At 42.4% G+C, this 25,653-nt stretch overlaps 1 protein-coding gene across 1 annotated transcript in view; it reads left to right on the forward strand.

Moving 5' to 3' along the window:
* Positions 1-738: 738 nt before the first annotated feature.
* LOC133518063 (transcription factor Sp4-like) overlaps positions 739-25,653 on the forward strand; it is a 32,147-nt gene continuing 7,232 nt past the window's right edge. Inside the window, exons 1-16 of the mRNA XM_061851632.1 lie at positions 739-1,385; positions 5,189-5,291; positions 5,753-5,925; positions 6,966-7,082; positions 7,786-7,860; positions 8,558-8,677; positions 9,480-9,590; positions 13,070-13,172; positions 15,344-15,547; positions 17,512-17,672; positions 18,291-18,377; positions 18,775-18,840; positions 19,361-19,498; positions 20,681-20,801; positions 23,473-23,680; positions 24,304-24,450. Of these exons, the coding sequence (XP_061707616.1) occupies positions 1,326-1,385; positions 5,189-5,291; positions 5,753-5,925; positions 6,966-7,082; positions 7,786-7,860; positions 8,558-8,677; positions 9,480-9,590; positions 13,070-13,172; positions 15,344-15,547; positions 17,512-17,672; positions 18,291-18,377; positions 18,775-18,840; positions 19,361-19,498; positions 20,681-20,801; positions 23,473-23,680; positions 24,304-24,450 (1,994 nt within the window). The 5' untranslated portion in view covers positions 739-1,325. The remainder of the gene's footprint in view (positions 1,386-5,188; positions 5,292-5,752; positions 5,926-6,965; positions 7,083-7,785; positions 7,861-8,557; positions 8,678-9,479; positions 9,591-13,069; positions 13,173-15,343; positions 15,548-17,511; positions 17,673-18,290; positions 18,378-18,774; positions 18,841-19,360; positions 19,499-20,680; positions 20,802-23,472; positions 23,681-24,303; positions 24,451-25,653) is intronic.

The following is a 25,653-nucleotide window of genomic DNA, read 5'->3' on the forward strand; positions in this document are numbered from 1 at the left end:
CGTAATCGTTGTCCGAGATATTCTCCCAAAACAAAGTGAGCCTTGTTGCTCTTGTTTTAAGGTTGAGAATATTTTTTCGCGGGAGGAGATAATTAAGCCGCACACGTTCTCTCGGGGCGGCTGCTCATTCGTGCATAATGGACTCGGGGCGACGCGGCTGATGCTTGACAAAATGTGGCGCGACTTTCACTCTCGTTTCCAACAAGTTTGAGACTACCACACATTGGGCAGTTCAAAATTAAGCAAATTAGCAAATCGGTCGCTCTTCATAGTGCTTTGGCCTTGTGAGCTCATTTGCATAACTTTCCAATACATTCTGCAAATTATCACTTCAAGGCAACCTCTGAGTAATCCCTACCTACAGAGGAAAGTAGTTGCTAAACGAAATAAATTACTTTCAGTAATTTTAAGTAATACCAGTAATATCAGCACGAATTAAGCGGCCATATCAATAATTAGTCTAATTACCGACAAATAGATTGAATACCAGCATCCCATTATGATTTGTCTACACATATTGAGAAATGATAAATGGGTACCTGATTGCACAGGTAAATTATGTTCTTCCGTTGTAGGTCAAACTACAAGGCCACATGACTGACATATCCTTCTTGTAATTCACTTACCAAGGGTACTTGCTCGAATACGATAAAAGTTGCTCAAACATGAGCATGTCGTAATGTGAGTTACAAGTTACAACGTGGAGTCATGTGAACAAAGACTTGAAATGCAACAGCAACAGAGTACCTCATGTACTCTTGTCGTTTGTTTACAGACCACATCTCGTTACCAGACACGGCTGGCGCGCCAAGCGGCACGACATGTGTGCATTTTTTGCCCGCCCAAGGAGGCCGCGGGCGCGAGGTTATACACCCATTATTACGTCCTTCCTACTTTCAATTATTATTATCGGGCGGCGGCGCCGCACCCGCGACGGGGAGGAGGAGAGAGGCGCAGCTGCTGCCTACCAATAATCGAGACCTGTCCTCGACAGAAAGGGACAGAGATAACGACCGACAAGCACAAAATAATACTTATACTTGATTTTAATGCCCAGAGAAACTTTTCAGATATAAAATTGTAAGTAAATATAATCATTGGTGAGTTACGGCAACTTTCATACGATCAAGAAGTAACGACATCCCTGAAAAACATTTAAAACTGAAATAAATCCGACCGCGATAGGAGGCGGATCTCCGAAGTTTGCCGAGCCGTTTCGCCTATGCTCGCCAGTACGCTCGCCGCAGTTTGGCGGCCGGTCGTGAGGATGGTGCGTTCCGTTCGCGAACAAAGAAAAATATTATTTTGCAAGTGTCAAGTGGATAATGTCGTCTGAGCCTACTAAAGTGCAGGTGGAATACATAAACGAGGATAAAACAGGCAAGGTAAATTGTTTGAAGTGAAAGGACGTAGTATTATTGTGTAACAAAACGGACGCCAGCGGGCAGCGGTCTCGTGTCGGCGCAGGGGGAGGGCGGGGCGAGTGCGGCCCCTGGCGTGTGGGGCCCGCCAGGCCACACGCAGGAGGTTGTGACCGCTGTGCAAGCAACTCCCTTGCCGAAATAGCATCAGCGTCCTCCTCCAGTTCCGCTTCCCACCCATTTACAATTCAACACCAACAATAACAAACTCTAGTTACGTGATAAGAGCATCGTGAATCTGTCAATAGAATTAACATTTGATTGTACTCACTCATGCAATGAAGGTCGCGATTGTCGCCATTTTTAAAATAAAACATGTTAGATTTTATTGTTCAACTGGATCAAATATGTCAATACGTCATACGTACAGTCCTGAGCGTAAGATATATTAATGATCACATCATATTCCAAACGTCTCAGATAACCTCTTCAACAACTGCATAAAATCAGTCACGCGATTTGAGGTGGGTGGATCAAAGGGCGGCGGCGGCCTTGCGTGCGACGACTCCCGGCACTCGTTAGGAAAAGGCGTGTCGACTTCAACTACTGCAATGTATAAACTGAACAGTTGGAACTTTTGAACTTCCTTGAAGTATTCAGCAAAACTTATTTTTTAACTTCGTGTTCATCCGATTTTTTTCAAGTGTCAGTAACAATAACACAAACGCACTGTTTTTTTCAAGAAGCTCGTTGTACCTGTCACTACCGGAAGTTTTATTTCTGAAGATAATAAAAAAACGAACGTAACTGAACGAATGATTTGTCTATGATTATTGCATTTGTTGTTTGCTATCTATTTTTTAATCTGTGCAATAACGAAAATCTGTCATGTGCATGTTATTGTTCAATATCATTTAAATCTTCACCCGCCAAAATTATTTAACATCCATGGTGTCATCAAATTAACATCAATTGTGAAAATGGTTGCTGCACCAGTTCTGCAATACACGGTAAGTGTGTGTAAAAAGAAACTACGTAGGTATTTTTGTTTAGGGTTTATCCGAGCAACCGTTATAGAAAAAATTGAGCGTACATTCGCACTATAAAGGGTTCCCCGTCTCATTTTCCCCCTTTCGTTCGCGCCTTTTAGCACTCATTGTGCTTGAGCGGCTATCTATTTAGTAAGTTATGTCGATATATCTCCCCTCAGCAAAATATCATTTTCGAATAAAGTACTTTATGAAGTAGTGAACTCGTTATGAAGCCGGTTATATCGCAAAATTTGTGCTAATTAGTTGCTAGCCTAATTTGCCTTCTAAATTGGACTTCGTTATTTATTACACACTAACACACACACTAACTAGTTTAACTCAAAGTATTTTATTTATAAGCTTATTCATTCAATACCTCATTTTCATAAGAACTTAAAAAAAAAACATTAAAGTAACCCCTAATGATAGTACCTATACGGAGGTAGTTGAATGGAAACCTTTACTTTTACTTTAGAAATCAAATACTTTCCTAATATAGAGCTAGTATGACTGTGCATTGAATATAATAGATGCTCTAGAGGCTTTTCACCTAGGACCAAATTAGGCACAATATAGCTGTGCCAGTGAATACATCATCCATTAAAATGACTAAACATTATATTTACAACAAAAACTCACTATTAAATAATTACTTATGTTACATCTCTCATATAACATCAACATGGAGGTAAGATATACATGTAAAACTACCTCTTGACTGTCTTTTGACTGATTTTGAAACAATTAGTAATATGCAGAAGGCAACCCTGGAAATTGACAAAGCCTACTTTTTTTTAAATATTCCCCGGGGTGGCAAGAAGGCAAGTAACATGGGCCTAATTCTACATTGGCGGAGCCACAAGCAGGCGTAGCTAGTTTGCAATAATGGATTGCAATCATTGAGGTTGATAGTAGATAACCAACTAGGTTAAACACGTACACAGCTCTTACACAATGGAACCATTATGATCAAGCTTGCTTCCTTTTCCCATTATCTATCTTATACACTTGTTACTTGATCTGATAGTGAAGTAAAAATTAACTGATATAATTTTTTTAACAAATTACCTTCCTTACTGACCTGGAAAAAAGACTTAAATTTGAATGATAGGTTTCATGTGTAGTATTCTGAATAAAAATCATTATTGACCAATTGAAGACCTTATGTTGTTGTGATAAAGTTTATCAATACTAAAAGGTAACTGTGTCTAATGGTTCATCTTAAAACATTTAAGTGAAAAACCACTACAGTTTTTTTTTATAATGGCACAATAAATGAAAGTACAAATGCCGGAGTTAATGTCAGAAGGCATTCTCTACCAGTCTACCATAGGCAAAAGTAAGATTACTTTTAAAGATGTTTAAAGACGTGGAAAGTTTCTTAAATGTTTTCAAGAAACCTTGTTTCTTAATACTGTTGTATTTTGTTAAAATTATTTGCAGTTGTTATTTGCAGCCATTAAGGCATTCAGTCTTAGTGATGAATATGTAAATATGATTAGCAACACAACTTCGCCTGTTTTAAATTCACAAACTTAATGTACCTAATATGCTCATACAATAAGGCATCGTGAAGTAATAAAGTACAAATACTGAAAACAAGTACATCAAAGAATAAATGCAGTTGAAAAATGTAGGTATTCTGATATTACCTAAAATATTTTTGTATATTAAAATATTATTTACATACCAACAGTTTTCTTGTTTATATCATACCAATAGTTTATTTGGTAGCTCGCAATAAAATTCCTTGTTTGAGGAAGTTACAAGTGAATCAGATAATCGCTAGAATCTTCAGAGTGCATATGTGTGGGTTGATACAGATGACTTTTAAAATGTAATCTTCTCTGCTCAGGTGTAGGGCTCGAATCATATTCTTACACTGACTCCAGTCCTGGGCAGTTTGGGTAACCTCTTCCCACCTCGTCTCTAATACACCCAGGTATTGGTCCACAGAACGGCGCCACGTTATCCAAGTAAATTTAGGACGACCATGTTTCTGTTTGCTGGGCATTGTTCAGGTCAAAATGTAATATAATTGAAAAATATTACTGTGTTACATAGTAATTGTAACAAAAGGCGAATGAAGAAACACTTTTAAAAAATCCACTTAAGCTTTAAAAATGGTCACTAGGCATAGCAACATAATTCCTTACTTCTGCTAATATATGTGGTCTCTATCAAAGTATGTTATTTATTGTATCTCTATTTCATGTTCGCTTTAATGTCATTCAACTTCATCTGCATAATAATTAGTGTATTTATAACATGCTACTCATATTTTAATGCTAATATTTTCCTATTCATTGTAGCTTACCATCCAGGATATACTTTGGTGGGTTAAATTTATTTTGCATCATAGTCATAAGTTCCCTCAAATCAAACAGGTTACTTTCTTTAGAAATTCCTACAGAAAGTGACACCATTTCATTCCTTTTTATACTCTTTGTTGTATTTTCGGCCTGTACTCTTAAAAATATAAATAAATATATTTGTTTGTGTGCAAACAATTTTGTACGTGTTGCAGGTCATAGCTGTTTCTATACATTATCATTTCTACATGTTTTATGTAATGTATACATATCAGGCCTACCTACCTATATTCCTATACCTATCAGGCTTTCAATGTCAAGACTTAAATTTCGATTATAATTATAATATGCTCCAAGATGTCGCAAGGATAGACCTTATTTCTTTGCGATAAAGTCTACTGCGAGGTTTACAACGCGCGTGTGTGTGTGCGTACGTCTACGCACCATACCTACCACAGTAATAAATGTGTATTTGGTGTAACAGGAGGGAAGCGGCCCCCAGTCGCCCCTAGCGCTGCTGGCAGCCACGTGCAGCCGTCTCGGCGCCAACATGGGGCCTGAACAGGAGAAGGAGCAACAACATTTCAGTAAGTTTTAATTTTTTAATGAGTGTGTCAGAAGTTACGCAAAATTGAACCCTATCACTATGAAATAAAGTTCATAATGTTGTGGGAAATATACTACCTCTGCTTTACAAAGGATTAACATGCAGGACAGCAAAAAGGTTCTTGAGTGGCAACTACGATCGTTAGGGCGTCGCCAGATAAGGCCTCTAATAAAGTAGGTAGACTGATGTTGATGATCTAGTCAACATGTCAAGCTGAGTGAGCGCACAACCAATCGTTTTGTAGATGTGTCTATGTCATCATATCAGTTGAAATGGGTCAACCATTTCAGCTGATATGATGATGATGGATGTAAAGATTCCGATTATGAGTAGGTATAATGGAATTGAAGGCTTTTTTATAAACCTTAGAGGAGGTGACTAAATAAGTCTAATTCATTTTGCTATTTTATAAGTTACCAATTCTACCATAAACTTTTCCAGGTCCACAACAACAAACGCAACAGCAACAAGCGCAACAGCAGGCGCAGCAACAGGCCCAAGCCCAGCAACAGGCACAACAGGCACAGCAGCAGGCTCAGCAGCAAGCGCAGCAAGCTCAGCAGCAAGCGCAGCAACAAGCGCAGCAACAACAACAGCAGTTGATTCAGCAACAGGTATACTATACTACTGCAAAATGTGACAAGGTGCTCCGTGAGCTTTACTTTAAGCTACTCAATCTATTACCAGTTATCACTAATAAAGTGCAAAATTACTTCAACTGGATGGACTTGGATGAACTCAACATCACAATCAGGCGGTGTACCATCTGCTTGAGTATTTTGGCCACATTGCTAGGAAAGACCGTGATGGAAAAGTTGGTTATCATTGGTAAAATCGAAGGCGAGGCGAAGGCGAAGGTGAGACGTAGGAGCCCAAAGAGTTGGACAGACCAAATTCAGCTCAGATCTTGATGTACAACTGCAAGATGCCCTACAGGGCGACAGACAGAAAGAGGTGGCGGCAGATTGACAAAGAGAAGCTGTTCCCTAGAAGTGGCCACGACCCTGAGTGATGAGGACACCGATGCAAGGAGGAGGATATTTCACTTACCCTAATACATTCTGGCTGTGGTATGAGCTCCCTTCCGAGGCTTTCCCGAGGGTCTACTACAGTATATAGTCTATTCTTCAAAAAAGGAGTGTACAGGTTTTTAAAGGGTCGGCAATGCGCATGCATCACCTCTGGAGTTGCAGGAGTCCATAGGCTACGGTAACTGCTTATAATCAGGCGGGCCGTATGCTTGTTTGCCACCGTGGTGGTAGTAAAAAAAAACCTAAAATGATAAGGAAACTAATGCCTTTCTGTACCAAACTATCATTTTTGTTCTAAGAAATATTGCGAAAATGGGCCATTCTAAGTACATACAAAACAGGTTTCTAGACGCCTCCGCTTATCTCTTCCACAAATACCATTTGTTTTTATTGCATAACGTCTACAACTCTAGATACGAGGATTGTGAGTAAACACAACGGACAAACATATCTATAAAATTGATTAGATTTCACGGACATGGCGGGAGAACATTGATGCCTACCTCAGCAACTGACTGGAAAAAGCACATCAACGGGAATCGTGGAGATATTTTTCCAGCAGTGGCAAATTTTAATAAGGAAAGAAAGATTTAATAATAAGTTGTATTTTGGTTTGTTTCCAGGTGCAAAGCGAAGCTGCCACTCTAGCAGCGATCCAGCAACAGTACCTGCAACAGCAGCCCCAGCTGCGAGTCATAAGCTCCGCCGTCGTGCAACAGCTACGTGCTCAGGGGCTCTCTGTGAGTACTGTCTTGTCAATCAAATTCACCTCTTGTCCGTGTGTGATAAGAAAGAAGAAGAAAGATACAACACAACCTAGGTTTGAACCCATGATTTTTGACCAATACTATCGGCCTCTGCGTACCGTGCAGTTTGTGTTTACTGGCCACAAGAGTCCGCCGCTGAGAAGGCACGGCATGCGGTGTTGAGCATCCCGTACCTATCCTACGACTCAGAGAAGCATTCCACGAAATTGTCTATCGTTCTTCCGTTCAAACGCGAATTTTCTGAAGATTTGCAGATATAGACTTTTTTTACACAATAAATGTAAAAAATGCTCTGTAAAATAATTATCGATAAACGTTAATAACATGTACATATCTTAGGAGCCTACCGCGAACCACGTTCGACCTGTTGCCTCTGTCGCACTTGTAAATATGTACGTAAGCGTGACAGAGAGGCAACACGTCGAACGTGATTTGTGGTAGACCCTCTGATATACGAAATAAAATGCATTTGTATGGGATAGCTCATGGAATACCCCCTCACTGGGCCATACAAGGTTAGTCCGCCCTTATTGCGAGTAATCACCAACCACTTTATGTGACCCGCCCATATTAATGCATAGTATATTGTGTTTGAACTCATCCCAAATATGTAAATTTGATTAGCAACATTCAGTATTTATATATGGTTTTTCTAATGGATAAACATATTTTTCAGGGAAATGAATTATCGGCGGCTATCGCGAACGCGGCAAATGCTGTTCCCAATGGCATTCAAGTTCAACAACCTCAGGTATGTTCTATTTTAGTTCACGTTAAGTTTTGTAAAAAAATGTAGGAATAGGAATTCTGCTTTCTTCAACCTTTTTGATTCGTTTTCTTAGATGGAGTTTTGTCTTCTTTCCTTGTCGCAGTTGCCGTGGTTACGTCTTCTGACTGTCCTGAGTTAGTCTTCTAAATTGTTTTACTAAGATTAGCGCCACTTGCACTATCTCACTAACCCGGGATTAACCGGTTAAACCGTTAACCCAGTGTCAAATTGTACTGGTAAATATGGTAACTCCAGGTTTAACCGGTTAACCCCGAATTTTCAGTACAAAACAGTCTGCCGATTTTTGCGGGGGAGCGGCACGACAAATAGCCATAATTTGTCAATCAATCAATTTTTCGTGATATGGCTCCATCAAGCTGTTGATGATTCAGCCAATGTCGAGGTTGGATAAGACATGGCTAGTATATGAAACGTAGCGTATAAATAGCCATGTCAGATAAACGTCAATCCATATTATAAGTATGACGTGTGTATGACCATTGGCCGAGGTTTTCGACAGAGGGGTAAGCTCTTTAAAGGCGGCTCCGGTTGGGTAAATGTTCTAAGTAGGGTAATATAGACCCATTCTATTATGGGACAGAAGACCGTCAATTTTTTTACAACATTTTTTTTGTATGGTGTGAATTCAGCATGTAACGGTATTTTCATATAATTTCAGGTTATATCAATGCAGCAGCTTCAGTCGCTACTGGGCGGTGGAGTGGTATCGAACGGCGAGGGCGCCACCTACCAGAATACTCCGCAACAGTTGCTGCAGATACATCCACAGCTATTACAGGTAGGTTTTATATTTTATTTCTGATTTCGGGTTTGTTGTATGGTTAAATAATTATATAAATAGATATGTTATATAGAAGTCTATGTCAACGTCAAATGGGACTGGGCAGGGTACGTCTGCCGTATGCTGGATGACCTGTTGGCCAAAACAGTCACCTGTTGAGTCCCACAGGTTGTAAGGCGTCACGGTAGACCTCGTCGGAGATGGCGGGAAGAACTTGACTTTGTCAGAGACAGGTGGGAGACGTCCGAGGATAGGGACACGTGGAAGAATAAGAGGGACACCTTTGCCCAGTAGTGGGACAATATGGGCTCATAATAATAATTATAATCTCCAGGGGTGGAAGTGAAAAATTGCATAAGACGCGAGTTGGCACAGTGGCTGCTACTGGGTAGAAAGTGGCGCACACCTCTCGACACCCCTGAGCCGCTCACACCGGTGTTGCCCTTGAGCCATCCTAGATGTCGCTTTTTGTGGGGGCCATCTTGTGGGGGCGAGTCACCGCCTGCCGGAAATAAAATTGAATACGTTTTATTAGGCAGGCGTCCGGTTTTTTATCCCATAGCCCAGTATTTAGTCCATCGGTTTCACCCAATAGCCCAGTTCATTTTAGATTCCATCAACACTCAAGTAGTCCTTACACCCTGGCGGGTGCTGCCTCTGCGTGCGTCCCATGAAACGGGCAAGGGCAGCATCCGCTTGGTGTACCGCTTACATTTCATTAAAGCTGCCTCACGAAGCGGCTCCGGGTACGGGCGCTGCTTAAACATTACAGGTGGTTTATGTCCGTGTTGTGTTGCAGCAGCAGGGCGGCGTGTACGGCGGCTGCCTGGTGGGCGGCGGCGTGCAGCCGCTGCAGGCCGTCACCGTGGACGGGCAGGACGCACTCTTCATCCCCGCGCAGCACTCCCAGGTACCTATACTCTCCACCATACTGAGGGCGGGTGCAGCCGCTGCAGGCCGTCACCGTGGACGGGCAGGACGCACTCTTCATCCCCGCGCAGCACTCCCAGGTACCTATACTCTCCACCATACTGAGGGCGGGTGCAGCCGCTGCAGGCCGTCACCGTGGACGGGCAGGACGCACTCTTCATCCCCGCGCAGCACTCCCAGGTACCTATACTCTCCACCATACTGAGGGCGGGTGCAGCCGCTGCAGGCCGTCACCGTGGACGGGCAGGACGCACTCTTCATCCCCGCGCAGCACTCCCAGGTACCTATACTCTCCACCATACTGAGGGCGGGTGCAGCCGCTGCAGGCCGTCACCGTGGACGGGCAGGACGCACTCTTCATCCCCGCGCAGCACTCCCAGGTACCTATACTCTCCACCATACTGAGGGCGGGTGCAGCCGCTGCAGGCCGTCACCGTGGACGGGCAGGACGCACTCTTCATCCCCGCGCAGCACTCCCAGGTACCTATACTCTCCACCATACTGAGGGCGGGTGCAGCCGCTGCAGGCCGTCACCGTGGACGGGCAGGACGCACTCTTCATCCCCGCGCAGCACTCCCAGGTACCTATACTCTCCACCATACTGAGGGCGGGTGCAGCCGCTGCAGGCCGTCACCGTGGACGGGCAGGACGCACTCTTCATCCCCGCGCAGCACTCCCAGGTACCTATACTCTCCACCATACTGAGGGCGGGTGCAGCCGCTGCAGGCCGTCACCGTGGACGGGCAGGACGCACTCTTCATCCCCGCGCAGCACTCCCAGGTACCTATACTCTCCACCATACTGAGGGCGGGTGCAGCCGCTGCAGGCCGTCACCGTGGACGGGCAGGACGCACTCTTCATCCCCGCGCAGCACTCCCAGGTACCTATACTCTCCACCATACTGAGGGCGGGTGCAGCCGCTGCAGGCCGTCACCGTGGACGGGCAGGACGCACTCTTCATCCCCGCGCAGCACTCCCAGGTACCTATACTCTCCACCATACTGAGGGCGGGTGCAGCCGCTGCAGGCCGTCACCGTGGACGGGCAGGACGCACTCTTCATCCCCGCGCAGCACTCCCAGGTACCTATACTCTCCACCATACTGAGGGCGGGTGCAGCCGCTGCAGGCCGTCACCGTGGACGGGCAGGACGCACTCTTCATCCCCGCGCAGCACTCCCAGGTACCTATACTCTCCACCATACTGAGGGCGGGTGCAGCCGCTGCAGGCCGTCACCGTGGACGGGCAGGACGCACTCTTCATCCCCGCGCAGCACTCCCAGGTACCTATACTCTCCATCATACTGAGGGCGGGTGCAGCCGCTGCAGGCCGTCACCGTGGACGGGCAGGACGCACTCTTCATCCCCGCGCAGCACTCCCAGGTACCTATACTCTCCACCATACTGAGGGCGGGTGCAGCCGCTGCAGGCCGTCACCGTGGACGGGCAGGACGCACTCTTCATCCCCGCGCAGCACTCCCAGGTACCTATACTCTCCACCATACTGAGGGCGGGTGCAGCCGCTGCAGGCCGTCACCGTGGACGGGCAGGACGCACTCTTCATCCCCGCGCAGCACTCCCAGGTACCTATACTCTCCACCATACTGAGGGCGGGTGCAGCCGCTGCAGGCCGTCACCGTGGACGGGCAGGACGCACTCTTCATCCCCGCGCAGCACTCCCAGGTACCTATACTCTCCACCATACTGAGGGCGGGTGCAGCCGCTGCAGGCCGTCACCGTGGACGGGCAGGACGCACTCTTCATCCCCGCGCAGCACTCCCAGGTACCTATACTCTCCACCATACTGAGGGCGGGTGCAGCCGCTGCAGGCCGTCACCGTGGACGGGCAGGACGCACTCTTCATCCCCGCGCAGCACTCCCAGGTACCTATACTCTCCACCATACTGAGGGCGGGTGCAGCCGCTGCAGGCCGTCACCGTGGACGGGCAGGACGCACTCTTCATCCCCGCGCAGCACTCCCAGGTACCTATACTCTCCACCATACTGAGGGCGGGTGCAGCCGCTGCAGGCCGTCACCGTGGACGGGCAGGACGCACTCTTCATCCCCGCGCAGCACTCCCAGGTACCTATACTCTCCACCATACTGAGGGCGGGTGCAGCCGCTGCAGGCCGTCACCGTGGACGGGCAGGACGCACTCTTCATCCCCGCGCAGCACTCCCAGGTACCTATACTCTCCACCATACTGAGGGCGGGTGCAGCCGCTGCAGGCCGTCACCGTGGACGGGCAGGACGCACTCTTCATCCCCGCGCAGCACTCCCAGGTACCTATACTCTCCACCATACTGAGGGCGGGTGCAGCCGCTGCAGGCCGTCACCGTGGACGGGCAGGACGCACTCTTCATCCCCGCGCAGCACTCCCAGGTACCTATACTCTCCACCATACTGAGGGCGGGTGCAGCCGCTGCAGGCCGTCACCGTGGACGGGCAGGACGCACTCTTCATCCCCGCGCAGCACTCCCAGGTACCTATACTCTCCACCATACTGAGGGCCGGTGCAGCCGCTGCAGGCCGTCACCGTGGACGGGCAGGACGCACTCTTCATCCCCGCGCAGCACTCCCAGGTACCTATACTCTCCACCATACTGAGGGCGGGTGCAGCCGCTGCAGGCCGTCACCGTGGACGGGCAGGACGCACTCTTCATCCCCGCGCAGCACTCCCAGGTACCTATACTCTCCACCATACTGAGGGCGGGTGCAGCCGCTGCAGGCCGTCACCGTGGACGGGCAGGACGCACTCTTCATCCCCGCGCAGCACTCCCAGGTACCTATACTCTCCACCATACTGAGGGCGGGTGCAGCCGCTGCAGGCCGTCACCGTGGACGGGCAGGACGCACTCTTCATCCCCGCGCAGCACTCCCAGGTACCTATACTCTCCACCATACTGAGGGCGGGTGCAGCCGCTGCAGGCCGTCACCGTGGACGGGCAGGACGCACTCTTCATACCCGCGCAGCACTCCCAGGTACCTATACTCTCTACCATACTGAGGGAAAATATGTATCGACAGAATCGTCTCATAAATATGGTACTACGCACTTATTACACTGGAATAAGATGCTATGGGACATATTTTTGAGTAAAATGTGTACACCCATATTTTTACAGTTGACTGTACATAGGAAATAAATTGGTAAAATTAATTAAAATTACAATTACATATTATAATAAAATACATTTAAAATTGAAAATGTATTTCACCACTGTGCTATGGACCTGAATCCATCGCCGCAGTACCGGGGAGTCCCGCCTCTCGGGCAGCGCGTGCAGGCTGGTGTTCGTGGAACCGCGCGCGCGCCTCATCATCGAGGCGGCCGGCTTCCTGATTAGGCGTAAAAGCCATCAATTTGCCCGTGTTATTATACTGGACGCGCAGGGCGCTGTATGTACGCTAATAATAAAAAAGAATGTGTATGTAATAATGTAAATCAACTTATATTTCAGAACTTCTCTGGCATGGGCCAAGTGAGCCTGGTGAACGGGCAGCTGGTGCGCACGCCGGTGCTGCCGGCCGGCTTCCTGCAGAACGTCATGCACCTGCCCACTGGTGAGACGACACTAGTAACCCTTTTCAATATCTCCAATAAGCTGGGATTACCATACAAACTTGACTAACCTCAGGTTATTGTTTCAATTTCTTAGTCTTAATTGTTTCGTTTCAAAAGAATAAACTACATGCGGTCAAGCAATTCTATTTCTGTACCACTTTGTACTTTCACACACAGTGACAATAATATGAGATGTCTAAAAACTAGATTGCGACTACTCAATTAAGATAAGCCTATTAAAATGTCCTTTTAATATCTGGTATATAGAACAGTTTAATTTTTCCACCAATTTGAATTAAATTTTGACCCTTATAAGTTCATACCATTGCGTCAAAAGGTGACTTTGTTGAAAAACCATATTGCGACTTCATGGGCCAAAGTTCACTTCTATGTGGTGGATAACATGTTAAAAATATTCAACTAGAAGTTTTTTCTAACCTTGACAAGTTTGTATGGAAATTATAACTTGTAATATATCAAAAACAATACCCTCATAAGCTTATAACATTCACATCTTGATCTTTGCTTTGGGATTGCTGTCTTATTTCATTTCATAAGCTTTGCTTTTTAATAGTTTCGACTGTACGTCATCAATGTAAATATTACTTGACTCTTCACTAGTTATTACACATTTAAATGGTTTGGACAAATCATGTAGTTACCATATCCTATGTACGAAGATGTACCTAGATATGAAAATGTATGCTTTGCCTTTTTATTTGTGAAATATCAGTTTTGTTTTGTTCATTGTTGATCAATACAAGTGGCCTAATTTGGAAATTTTAATTTGATATTTACATTTCGCGTGAATAATCAGGGGACTTCAGTGCTGCCCCTCTATATTTCATACATGCTCGCAATACCTTTTTTCTACTCGTCGACTGTAACGGTTGAATTAAGATTAAGTATACCTAACTATAATTGCGTACTTTTCATGTATGGGCTCCCAACTCAACTATAAGATTCATTTCAATACGCTGTGACTACTGCGTTTTTTATAGTTGACTAACTATAAAAATAATTGACCAATCACGTGCCGCCGCGCTGCAATAAATAAGACTAAAGGGGCGCAGGGTACGGAGCGCCGGGCCGGAGTCGCGCGTTTATGTATTTTGTACTACATTTTTATCTACTGACATATTTACCAATTTTCATTAATTATTTACGTAAAAAAGTATTATTTTAGATGACTCTTAGAAAAAGTATTGCAAATAATAGTGGTATAATCAAGCGTTTCAATTTCGTACCTTACTTAGGCAACTTAGTAGTCTTCGTTGCCTAAACACGATAATCGACTGAATAGCTCTCTATTATATCACGACAAACAACTACAGTAATGTGTATTGTAATTGATTCGCCTATACATGCTTAGTTTTAGATACTATCACTGTTATTTCACAAATAAATAGGTGCCCGCGACACATTTCTACTCGGTATATTTCCAACCATCAAGGTATATTTCGACGAATTACCTGACAGTACTCTTATCCAAGCCTATGTTTGTAACTTGCCGAAAAATAAAACACTTCGCATCTAGATCGATATTTTGATACCTTAGCGATTCTGATACTGAATCTGCGATTGCGGTGAGCGATAAATCAATCGTCCGGCGTGTTTCATTACAAACTTATGTCATAGAATCAATCGTCAGGTGACAAGCAAAACTCACTAATTACTAAAAAATAATTAAACAGAAATCAACCTTATTTTAGTAGCAATATGGTTCATTATGGCTATGAACTTGTGGTGTCACCTTACGAAATAATAGTACTGCCTTACAGAAATGACACTTCCTACTACCCTCCTACAAAACCTAAGTTCGACAGTGATTCAGGGACAAATCATGCTGTCCCTTTCGGCTATTTAGGGTTGTCAAAATTCAAGTCATTATCTTATCTGTGGTTGTGCACGCAAAGGGACGTCAAGTTGTGCCAACCCTAATAATTGCTGCTAACTGCTCACCGCGGTAGAATGCAATGTCAGTGTTTAAATCGCTTCATAAAATTGTGGAATCTCCTGTATGACGTCAATTTTTGTATTGGATTTATATACTTACATTTCTTGGATGAGGGAACCGTATAGGCAACTCATTCCCCTACTGTTCTATCTAGCATGTGCATGCAGCTTCAACGACCACCATACTAATCAGTGTTGCCACCCCCGCTAACAGAGCAACAGGCCACCGTGACGATACCGGGCACTAACATATCGATACCGTTATCCGCGCTCGGCAACCAAATGATATCGATACCCGGCTCCAACCTAGTGCAGGGCTTGTCGATACCGACTAGTCAGGTGCCGACCAGCCAGACGATATCGATACCGTGTAGCGCGCCCGACAAGAAGGAGAAGGAGGGCAGCCCGCAGCACCAAGGTTTGTAAACTAATTGGGTGGGAACAACTTTATAACATTGCCTTACACAGGGTGTTTTGTAAATTTAGCAATACTTTGTTAGGAGCATATGAATCTCATAATAAACTACGTTTACTACGAGTATACTACAGGATAAATAGCATATTTTGGCGGCAAAATATTTACATCCATTAAACTTTGTTTTTTATCTTTATTTTGGTAGTAGAAATGAGGATCAGCGGAGTCCTATCAAAATTTAGGAGTCCGACCCCGTTTCCGGGGGGTATGTGCAGCGAGTTCATTTTAAAATATGTACATTCTACAAACTAGGCGAGTGAGGCATCATTTTCGTGTAATTTTTTGCGCTGTATCGAATGAGACCATAATCATATATAGGGTCAATATTTTGTGAGATATGTATGGTTTTTGTTGAAAAAAAAACAGTAAATAAAATATTTCAAGTCTGCAAAAAATGGCTGTTCCATACACGTGTTCGTGCTTAATCTGATCTCATGTCTATGTATACAGACAATTTTTTTCGGAACTTTGGGGTTGGCTTACAATAAAAGTGGTTCACAATGACTACATATTCACCTCGTAGAGTCTAGCTAAACGTTAAAAAACAATACATATTTGTAAGTACCGTCAACCGGGGTGAATAGAGACGGCTGGGGTGAATAGGGACAAAACTTAAAATGAGATTTACGTAGTAATTTCTTAATATCTACCTACACAAATTGTATCATTCGATTGAAAATAATGGTTGATTTTGTATGATACGATTTTTGTAGGCAGATAAACTGTTGTCCCTATTCACCCCGGTAGACGGTGCTTATCAAATTATGTTAAAAATGGATAAATTACATTGCGGTAGATTATTATGGAAATATAAGGTACTAACTAAAATGTGTTGAAGTTGAACCGACAATCAATACATCAATTAAATAAAAACAGTTTTTAATACATAAGAAAAATCACATAAATTTACCGTGACAGTCTGTAATGATTATGTTGACTACACACCTTGTAAGAAGTTGTTTCCATCCTAACCTTATCTAATACTATTCTATCTCCCAAGCTTACTTATTGTTTCGCTGTTAAGGTTTCTTTGCTCGGTGTAATAATTTCCTTCACCATCATATCATGCACATCATTGTTATATGTTGCCATCACGGCTTTAGTAAAACACGGTGTTAGATCACTCTTGTATTTATTTGCTATAACTTAATAAAATTGGTTAGTAAAAATAAGGTTGATAATAAATCTTGGACAGAAAAACAAAGCTTGGAGGATTTAACAACTGGAGACGCCTTTAAGAGCTAATAGGTAATAAACTTAAGTAAGTCACCTGTTGTATGTAGTTGTGACGTGTTCAAATAGACAATACATGTTTAAAAGACACACACAAACAAAACTAATGTCTATTCGAACAGAACACGTCACAACTACATACAACAGGTGACTTACTTAAGTTTTTTACCTATACCTCTCTGTCGAAAAGCTCGGCCAATGGTCATATGCATTGTACGGATTGACTTTTATCTGACATGGCTATTTGTACGTTACGTACCAATAGCCATACATTTGTCGTGCCCCTCCTCCGCAAAAATCGGCAGACTGTTTTGTATAGAAAATTACAGACAAGCCGTCTTCAGTTGGTAAATCCTCCAAGAAACAACGGGTCAAAGTTAATAAACATCAGTAGCAATTTTTTCGTTTTGTCGCAGTGTGGCTTGAGTTGTAGTTTCTTTGAAGGTTTATTCGTAATACAAAATAGTACCTGTTACAAAAAATGCGAAATATATGAGCATCTACTATTAAAAACTGAGCAGAATTCAGAATAATATGAGTGAAATGACAGTATGAAAAAAAATGCAATTCAGATTATTGTAATGATAAGAATCGCGCAGAAAAACTCAAAAGTTTAGATATATACAATGCATCTTGCGTTCATCGTATATGTTGAATGTCCGCCATATCCCCAGGCGGCGGCGTGGCGGTGCGCGGCGGCGTGGGCGGCGTGGGCATGGGCATGGTGCCCGTGCAGGTGCCCGTCAGCGTGGCCAACGGCCACACCGTGTACCAGACCGTGCACCTGCCCGTGCACGCGCCGCAGCATCTGCAGATCATCCCGCAGCTGCAGCAGGTAACAACGCCTCTGTTTTCTTCGCCTTATCTTCAGGCGGTGTAGTAGTTGTCGGCGGCGTGGGCAAGGTGGGCGGCGTGTACGTGGGCGTGGGTATGCAAAAAGATGACGAATAATTCGGTAAGGATCTTTATATCATACACAGACAAAAGGTGAATGGGTGTTGGGAAATTTGAAACTAGGATACGGAAACAGTCTAAGAAACCTTTTTTTCTTGAATAACAATTTTGGTATAGTCAAAATGATGTACGAAATATCATTGCTCGATCAGTTTAATTTATGTTTTAATCTTTTCCTTACAAATACGTAAGTCAAAATAACAGACTAAGACAAACAAGGGCGTCGCCAGCTAATAGGGGATTGGGGGCAGTTTATGGCCGATGGCCAAAGGGGCATACATATAGTTAGGAATTTTGTTCTCTAGCGGCAGCTGCCCCCAGTGCCCCCCCCCCCCTCCCCTTTGGCTACGCCCAGGAAGACAAACGATTAATAGGTAATTGAAGCTTATAGCTCATTTATCAATAACACCATAAATTACAAAAAATTCTAATTTCTTTGTAATTTTAATAAGAAACTAGCATAGTTTACATAATATCCTAAAATGTTTCTTTGCTTTAGATGCAAGCGCAACCACAAGTCGCAAACGTGCTGACGCCATCGGGACAGATACAACAGATTCAGATCGCGTCGCTAGCCAACGTCCAGGTAAGATTAACATCCGGCTAACCCATTTGAGAGCTAATAAACTGAGGGCCTACCGCGAACCACGTTCGACGTGTTGCCTCCCTATCACACTTACGCACGAATTTACAAGTGCGATAGGGAGGCAACACGTCGAACGTGGTTCGCGGTAGGCTCTCTGTATTTCTTCTTTTTATACGACGATTCATCGTCACCACACAATATTGACGTTCGCATTGCACGATTCTCAGCTTCCCATGCAAACGGAGTTTCGTTCTCATTTTATTCTATTGTAAATACAAAATTTCAGAGCAATCTAGCTTGTCGTTTTAAAATGAGAGCGTAACTGCGTTTGTATAGAGAACCGAGCTTACTGCGGACTCTAATTATCAGTTAATATCAAAATGTACTATTTTTTTAGCAGCAAAATGGAGCAACACAAGCCACCGCCAGTGCCGGGCAAACGCCAGGAACCATAACGTTACAGGTAAAGACAATTTACTCACTAATATTATATAAACAGCCAATTATCGAGGTTCGAATAGAGCTTAGGGGAAAAGGTTCTATTGACAGTTGAAAAGCTCTTTATGAACGTAAAGGAAATAATTCTCCCATAATAGACTGTAGACAAACACACATCTGTCTTGCAATCTGTAGTGAGCAACGTCTTACGTTGCTGTACTCTTTTTTTCTAATTGTATTAATTAGAAAGGGACTGTTAGTCAATTTTGCGCCCGAGACACTGTCATGGTGCACTCTTGCTAAGCCTAACGTTTTTTTTTTAATTTGAAACTTGGTTTTAGAAGTCATAAAACTCACCTGTCACTTGAACCGTTTTTCTGGAACCTTTTGCCTTGAGCTTTGACCGTTTTACTTCATATAAAAAATTTCACGTATAGAATCTGCCGTAATCCTATCGCGTTTAATATATTACTGGTACAATTCATTTAATCAATCTAAAAATTATACCTTATCCCCGGCTGCTCGGACTCTGGTAACGTATGAAGGCGGTACAGAACCCCATGCAGGCCGACACCACAGCCATCCAGCAACAACCATCGCAGACCATCATCACCAGCACGCCCACCGGCCAGCAGGTCACAGTCATACCAGCCAATAGCAACGTGCGTCCTAATGTTGTTCAGGTACTAGGGAACTCGACGACACCCGTGATGGATTAAAAGTAGCATTTTATGTGAGCATTTCTTAAAAAAATGCTACTTTTCTTAAATGTGATTCCTGTGTTTTTTATGTTATTTCTATACAGCGATTACGAAAAAAGTAACAGTTTTTTTTTCTATTGTGTTACCGTAATTCCATATACTTTGTATGGTGGTAACACAAAAGAAATTTAGAAAAAAAATACCTAGGGAATGTTTTGTGATATTTTTCTTTGCTGAGTTCGAAAGAGATTCTTAGACGAAATAACATTAACATCACAGAAAATTTAAGAAAAGAAGCATTTTTTAAAGTAATTCTCTCTTATGCCTTACTTCCATGTCATCATCATCACTATCGGACTCTCTGGTAACGTATAAAGGATGTACAGAACATGCAGGCCGACACCACAGCCATCCAGCAACAACCATCGCAGACCATCATCACCAGCACGCCCGCTGGCCAGCAGGTCACAGTCCTACCCGCCACTAGCAACGTGCGTCCTAAAGTTGTTCGGGTATTAGGGGATGAGAAAACTCCTTGAAAAATAGGAGCTGTAGCGTTCTTAACCTTTTGACCGCCAAAGACGTCATATGACGCGCGCGGCTAAAGCCCAATATCAACATTCATGCGTGCCCACAAGGTTCACGATTACGCGCTGCGTGCGATAGGCGTGGCGTTCAAAAGCTTAAGAGATACGCGTGGTATGGTCCAGTAGCTCTACCATACAGAGGACTAAGGAACACAGACAAGTGTGCCTATTGTCCTACAAGTCAATCCAAGGTCCAGCAAACCTCTGGTTTAGCCCATGGTTGACCGGTAGAGAATGCTTTCTGGCATCATGTCCGCCATATGTACTTTTAATGTAATTTGCAATAAAGTTCTTAATAAATAAATAAATAAAGGCATTACGGTATTACTGTACGGTGACCAATAAAGCTTCCGGTTCCGACCGTCCAATCGCTGACCTTGGTTGGGGCGCAATACAATTTGGTGGCAAGCCTAAATCCTGGTCGGAAACTAGCAAGTTCACATAGGTCGGATGAGCTATAGGTTCTCAAACAGTCTTTAAATAAATAAAACTTTCCTTCCAATATTAAATTTTGCTGCTAAATATCTTAATTACTCGAGAATTATTCAATTGAACTAAGTAGAAATGATTTGCACAGGTGCCAACATTGGGCGTGGGCGGTATCGGCGGAGCTGTGCAGCTAGTCCCAGCGCTGGGCTTGCCCGGCGTGCAGATCGCACAGCTACCCCAGGCTCAGCCTCAACCGCAGCCTGTCATTGGTAAGTCGTTTAGGAGTTATGTTTTCACGGGTATGGGTGATATTCCATCTGTCCAATATTTCAGCTAATTTCTTTGAAGTGCATCCATTCCACTTATCCAATATCTTGGTTCATGTTTTTATACTATTTACGTAGCCACTTTAAATAAATGTAATTTGAAATATAATATGTTATTAAATGTCAGTGTTTCTAGTGAATTTGATGATGTCGCCCAGTTTCCTTGATCAAATGCACATTGTACATATATATTGGATGGATGGAATACCACCCTATCAGGAACCTTAGATTATACTCAGGCAAGCTTGGTTCATCAATGGAAAAGGGCGGGAAATTTGAAAAACGTTGACGCCAAGGATCAGTCTCCCATACTGGTGTTTTTTTTAACTCTCTGCAACATTTTGTGATGTGAATATATATGTCATACTGAGCAACTTTTGCTATGGGACCAACCTCGGGCTTGCGAAAAAAAAATTGGCTGTCCTCCTCAACATCTGACCTGACCAGCCAAACATTATGAAACAGAAAATTGTTTTCCTGTTTTTAGTGTTGGTCTTATAGAAGAACTTGCTCATGTCGATCGCGGATCCAATTACGAGGAAACTATTTGAAAAAAATACTTGCAAACGAGAGGTTCTTTACATCCTGTATAAGTTTAGAATTTGGCGTCTTTTACTACTGGCAAAGTTGGCTTCCCAGAGTATAGGTAATATCATGAAATGATACATCAATATGCGAATTGTGATTTTAAACGTCAAACTTCTATGAAATTATGATGTTTACTTAACACTTGCACCGTCTGGGCTATCACAATCGGTGCCAACTTATCTTGGTCTGACTCTACTTTATTTTGTACTGCATCGCGTTGAAAATTCTACCGAAAATGGAACGCAGCAAATATTTGTACAGTACAATCATTTCCGAAAGGACTTTTTTACAGTTTATAATTCCGCTCGTTACTTTAAATAAAATAAAAAATACGACATACTCCAATAAACCAATTATTCACTAAAGGAGATTCACGGCTGCACCAATATAGCCAACATTACAAAAAAACGTCATACAAAGTTACGTCAAATTATTCGTATGGCAACACTGAATAACAGTCAATCTAGCGTCTGTCAGACAGACGCAGTCAACGTCAACTAACTTTTTTGTTTCTGCGTGTTCCAAATTCAAGCGTAATTTGATTAAAACGGTTGTAATTTTATTAGAACAATATTGAAATTACGCTAAATCTGCAACTTTATAGTTAAAACCATGTGGCCAGCAGAATTAGATGAAGTTACAATTGAACCAAAGAATGAGCCTTTGTCCGACGAAGACGATCCACTCACTGGTGATAATGGTAAATTGTTTAATAATGTGTTGTGTAGGATGTAAACTACCGAATTCATTACCTACTTGGAAGTTCTATGAGTAAAAATAGGGGAATTATGGCATATCACATGTTGTTTAGTATGTAATTATTATTGGTTATAGTTCTTTTTTGTGCAGGTGTGTATTTAAGAGATTTGCAATAAAAATAGGAGTTCAGGTTGTGTACATTCAGTATTTGTCTTTAAAATGTTTTTATCTACTTCTAGCAATCATTTTTAAGTTAGATAGTGTAATTTAAATTCATTTTTACATGGTAAAGAGTCTTTAGTCTAAGTTATAATATTACTTTTCAAATAATATCATATTTATCATGTATCATATGATCATGAATTCAGTAGTTAGTTATTAATTTGATTGCTTTTACCATTAAGATGATTATGGTATAGATTTTTGGGTATAAGTTACCACTTAACAGATGTCTGTCTGTGTATTCTCACGATCATTTTGGCTAACCAAATAACTAAATAGCCGGGCCTATAAGGCAAAAGAAAATGGGGAAGGCATAAGAAATAATAGGCCGATAACATAATAAACACAGCAGGAAAAAGTTGGATGCAAAGTTGGTTGAAGGCAAAGGAAAATACAGTGAAGTTTATTTAATATGACCTTGGTTGTAGCGGCTATTCCGATATAGCCGTTAAATCCAAGTCCCATGAATTTGAAGCATACTTTAGTACAAGATTCATGTGGATATAGTGACTTCAGTGTGTAGCGGTTTTAAAAATGAACCATTTGTAACAAATTCTTAGAAATCTCATGCAAATATTGAGATGTCTCAAAGGTGGGGTTATTTATTTAATCTTTATAGCAGGTCAATTATCTTTTGTTTACATCCACAGATGTTCTGTGGTAGATATTAGCTAGGGATATAGCTTGAACACTTGTACGGGAGTTAAATTGATTCATACTTATCTTTATCTCTTTACCTTTGCCTATACGAAATTACAGTGATTCCTTCATGTCCTTATATCTGGAATCCAGGACGACCCTTTTACCCTTAGAGGGGCCACATAACTAAGAAATGGAGATAAATAGTTTATTAAAGTCAAAACTAGTCGCTGTGTGTGTTGTAGACCTAGCGAAGCCCCATGGCCCTGCTATTTTGAAAAATTTCCGAAAACAAAATTTATAATTAATTCTTGAACCTGTTCACAAAATTTCAAGATAATCGGTTGAGAAATGCGACCTCTAGACAAGAACATACAGACATGAAAGCATTTTTGTCCAAGCTGAAACGAAAACCTTCACTAACGCTTGGTCAACAAAAAATATTAATCTTAATCTTTAATTGCAGGCCAGCAAATCCAGCAAGACCCCAATGAGCCGGGCAAGTGGCAGATAGTCACTGTTGGCAATAATAGCAACAACAGTAACAACAGCAACAGCGGCAACACTTCGGGTACCGAGTGTGAGAATGGGAAGCAGAGAGCGGCCAGTCCCAGTGGCAAGAGGATGATGAAGAGAGTGGCTTGTACTTGTCCGAACTGTGATCAGGGGGAGAAGTAAGTGTTTTTACAAGCTTTTATTTCACTTGCAATGTAACTATGTATGTGTATACAGGTCAAATAATGCAAGTTAAATGTGAACCAATTCTCGGTTTCCGATGAAGCTGCAAATTTGCACACATATGTAAGTTGGGTGACAATATAATATTATGGTACCATCGAGTTTATCTGAAGATGGAGACAGGAGGTGGCCATAGGACCTTTGTGATAAAACAAAACAACCTAATTGTGTGGTTTTTAGAATTGTCTCAATGAGTATTAGTTGCCTGTAAAAAAGAAAAGTACAGTCAGTGATAAAAGCTTTTACCAGAAATGAAATTTTTGGCTAAAACTTATTTAAGTTTAAATATAACTTAACACTTCAATCTAGTCCGACATTAAACTCGATAAAATGAATATTTAACCCATAATAGTTAAATATATTTTAGGAGATTCTAACTCTAACCATATTTGACATGTTTAATCATTTCTTTGAAGCGGTATAAAAAAAAACTGAAGTTTGGGTTGCAAAACAACATTGTTTAACTTAATAAATTTTGTATATGTGTACTTATATTAAATTTCTCTTCTCAATTCCATCCGATAAACTGAATGAAATGATGTATGTTTTCGTCTTACAGTCGTCTAGTAGACCGCAAGAAGCAGCATGTGTGCCACATAGCGGGTTGCAACAAGGTGTACGGCAAGACTTCACACTTGCGCGCTCATCTCCGCTGGCACACTGGCGAAAGGCCCTTCCTCTGCAACTGGCTCTTCTGTGGAAAGAGGTACCATTTTGCTATATTATATTCGAAACCGTAATTCTTCTTCTTCTTCAACCTAGCGTTTTCCCGGCCTAGCGCTAGGGTCAGTTTTCCTACTTAATCTTCTCCACTTTGCCCGGTCTTCGGCAAACCATAAGTCAAGAAAAAAAAAACTGCGACAATGTTTCCGCTGCAATAAAATGTTTGTACAACAGTATATTCCTTTTGGACAAAAAAAACGCTAGGATAATTTATTTATTGGTAATTTTAATTGTATGATTTAAAGACATAATTTTATTTACAAATTTTTACATAAATACAAGACATCTTAATAAAAACTTAAACATCCGTGATTTTTTGTTGCTAAGCTGGTATTGTGCTTGTAACACTTCGGGCATTCGTAACATTTGGTGCAATAAAAACAAGTAACTTAAGAACGAACTCTGATGTAATTTATTATATTACATACATCTAGGTAATCGACAAAATCGCAGAATAATAGTGTCTACCTCGCTTTATGATGGTTATCACCGCCATTTTTATCGGCTACTGTTACTGTTAGAATGTTCTTTTTGCTCCGTGGCGATTCCTGCCTTGTTTTGTGTTTTTTGTTAACTTTCTTGGTCTTGATTTACGGTTTCGGGTTTAGGTGGAGCGTGTTAAACGACTCGCGGTCATTACACTTAGGGCTCTCATACTGAAATCGTAAAAGTTGCGGCACTTGGATACTGAAATGACAATTTTTAGGGTTCCGTAGCCAAATGGCATAAAACGGAACCCTTATAGTTTCGCCATGTCCGTCTGTCTGTCTGTCTGTCTGTCTGTCTGTCTGTCTGTCTGTCCGAGGCTTTGCTCCGTGGTCGTTAGTGCTAGAAAGCTGAAATTTGGCATGGATATATAAATCAATAAAGCCGACAAAGTCGTACAATAAAATCTAACAATTTAATTTTTTTTAGGGTACCTCCCCTACACGTAAAGTGGGGGTGAATTTTTTTTTTCGCTTCAACCCTAGAGTGTGGGGTATGGTTGGAAAGGTCTTTCAAAACTAATAGGGGTTTTCAAGAAACATTTTTTGATAAAGTGAATATATTCGGAGATAATCGCTCCGAAAGAAAAAAAAAATGTGTCCCCCCCCTCTAACTTTTGAACCATAGGTCCAAAAAATATGAAAAAAATCGTGGAAGTAGAGCTTAAGAAAGACATTAAATGAAAACTATAGCGGACATG

Source organism: Cydia pomonella, chromosome 5, assembly GCF_033807575.1.
Source record: "Cydia pomonella isolate Wapato2018A chromosome 5, ilCydPomo1, whole genome shotgun sequence".
Taxonomy (NCBI): Eukaryota; Metazoa; Arthropoda; class Insecta; order Lepidoptera; family Tortricidae; genus Cydia; species Cydia pomonella.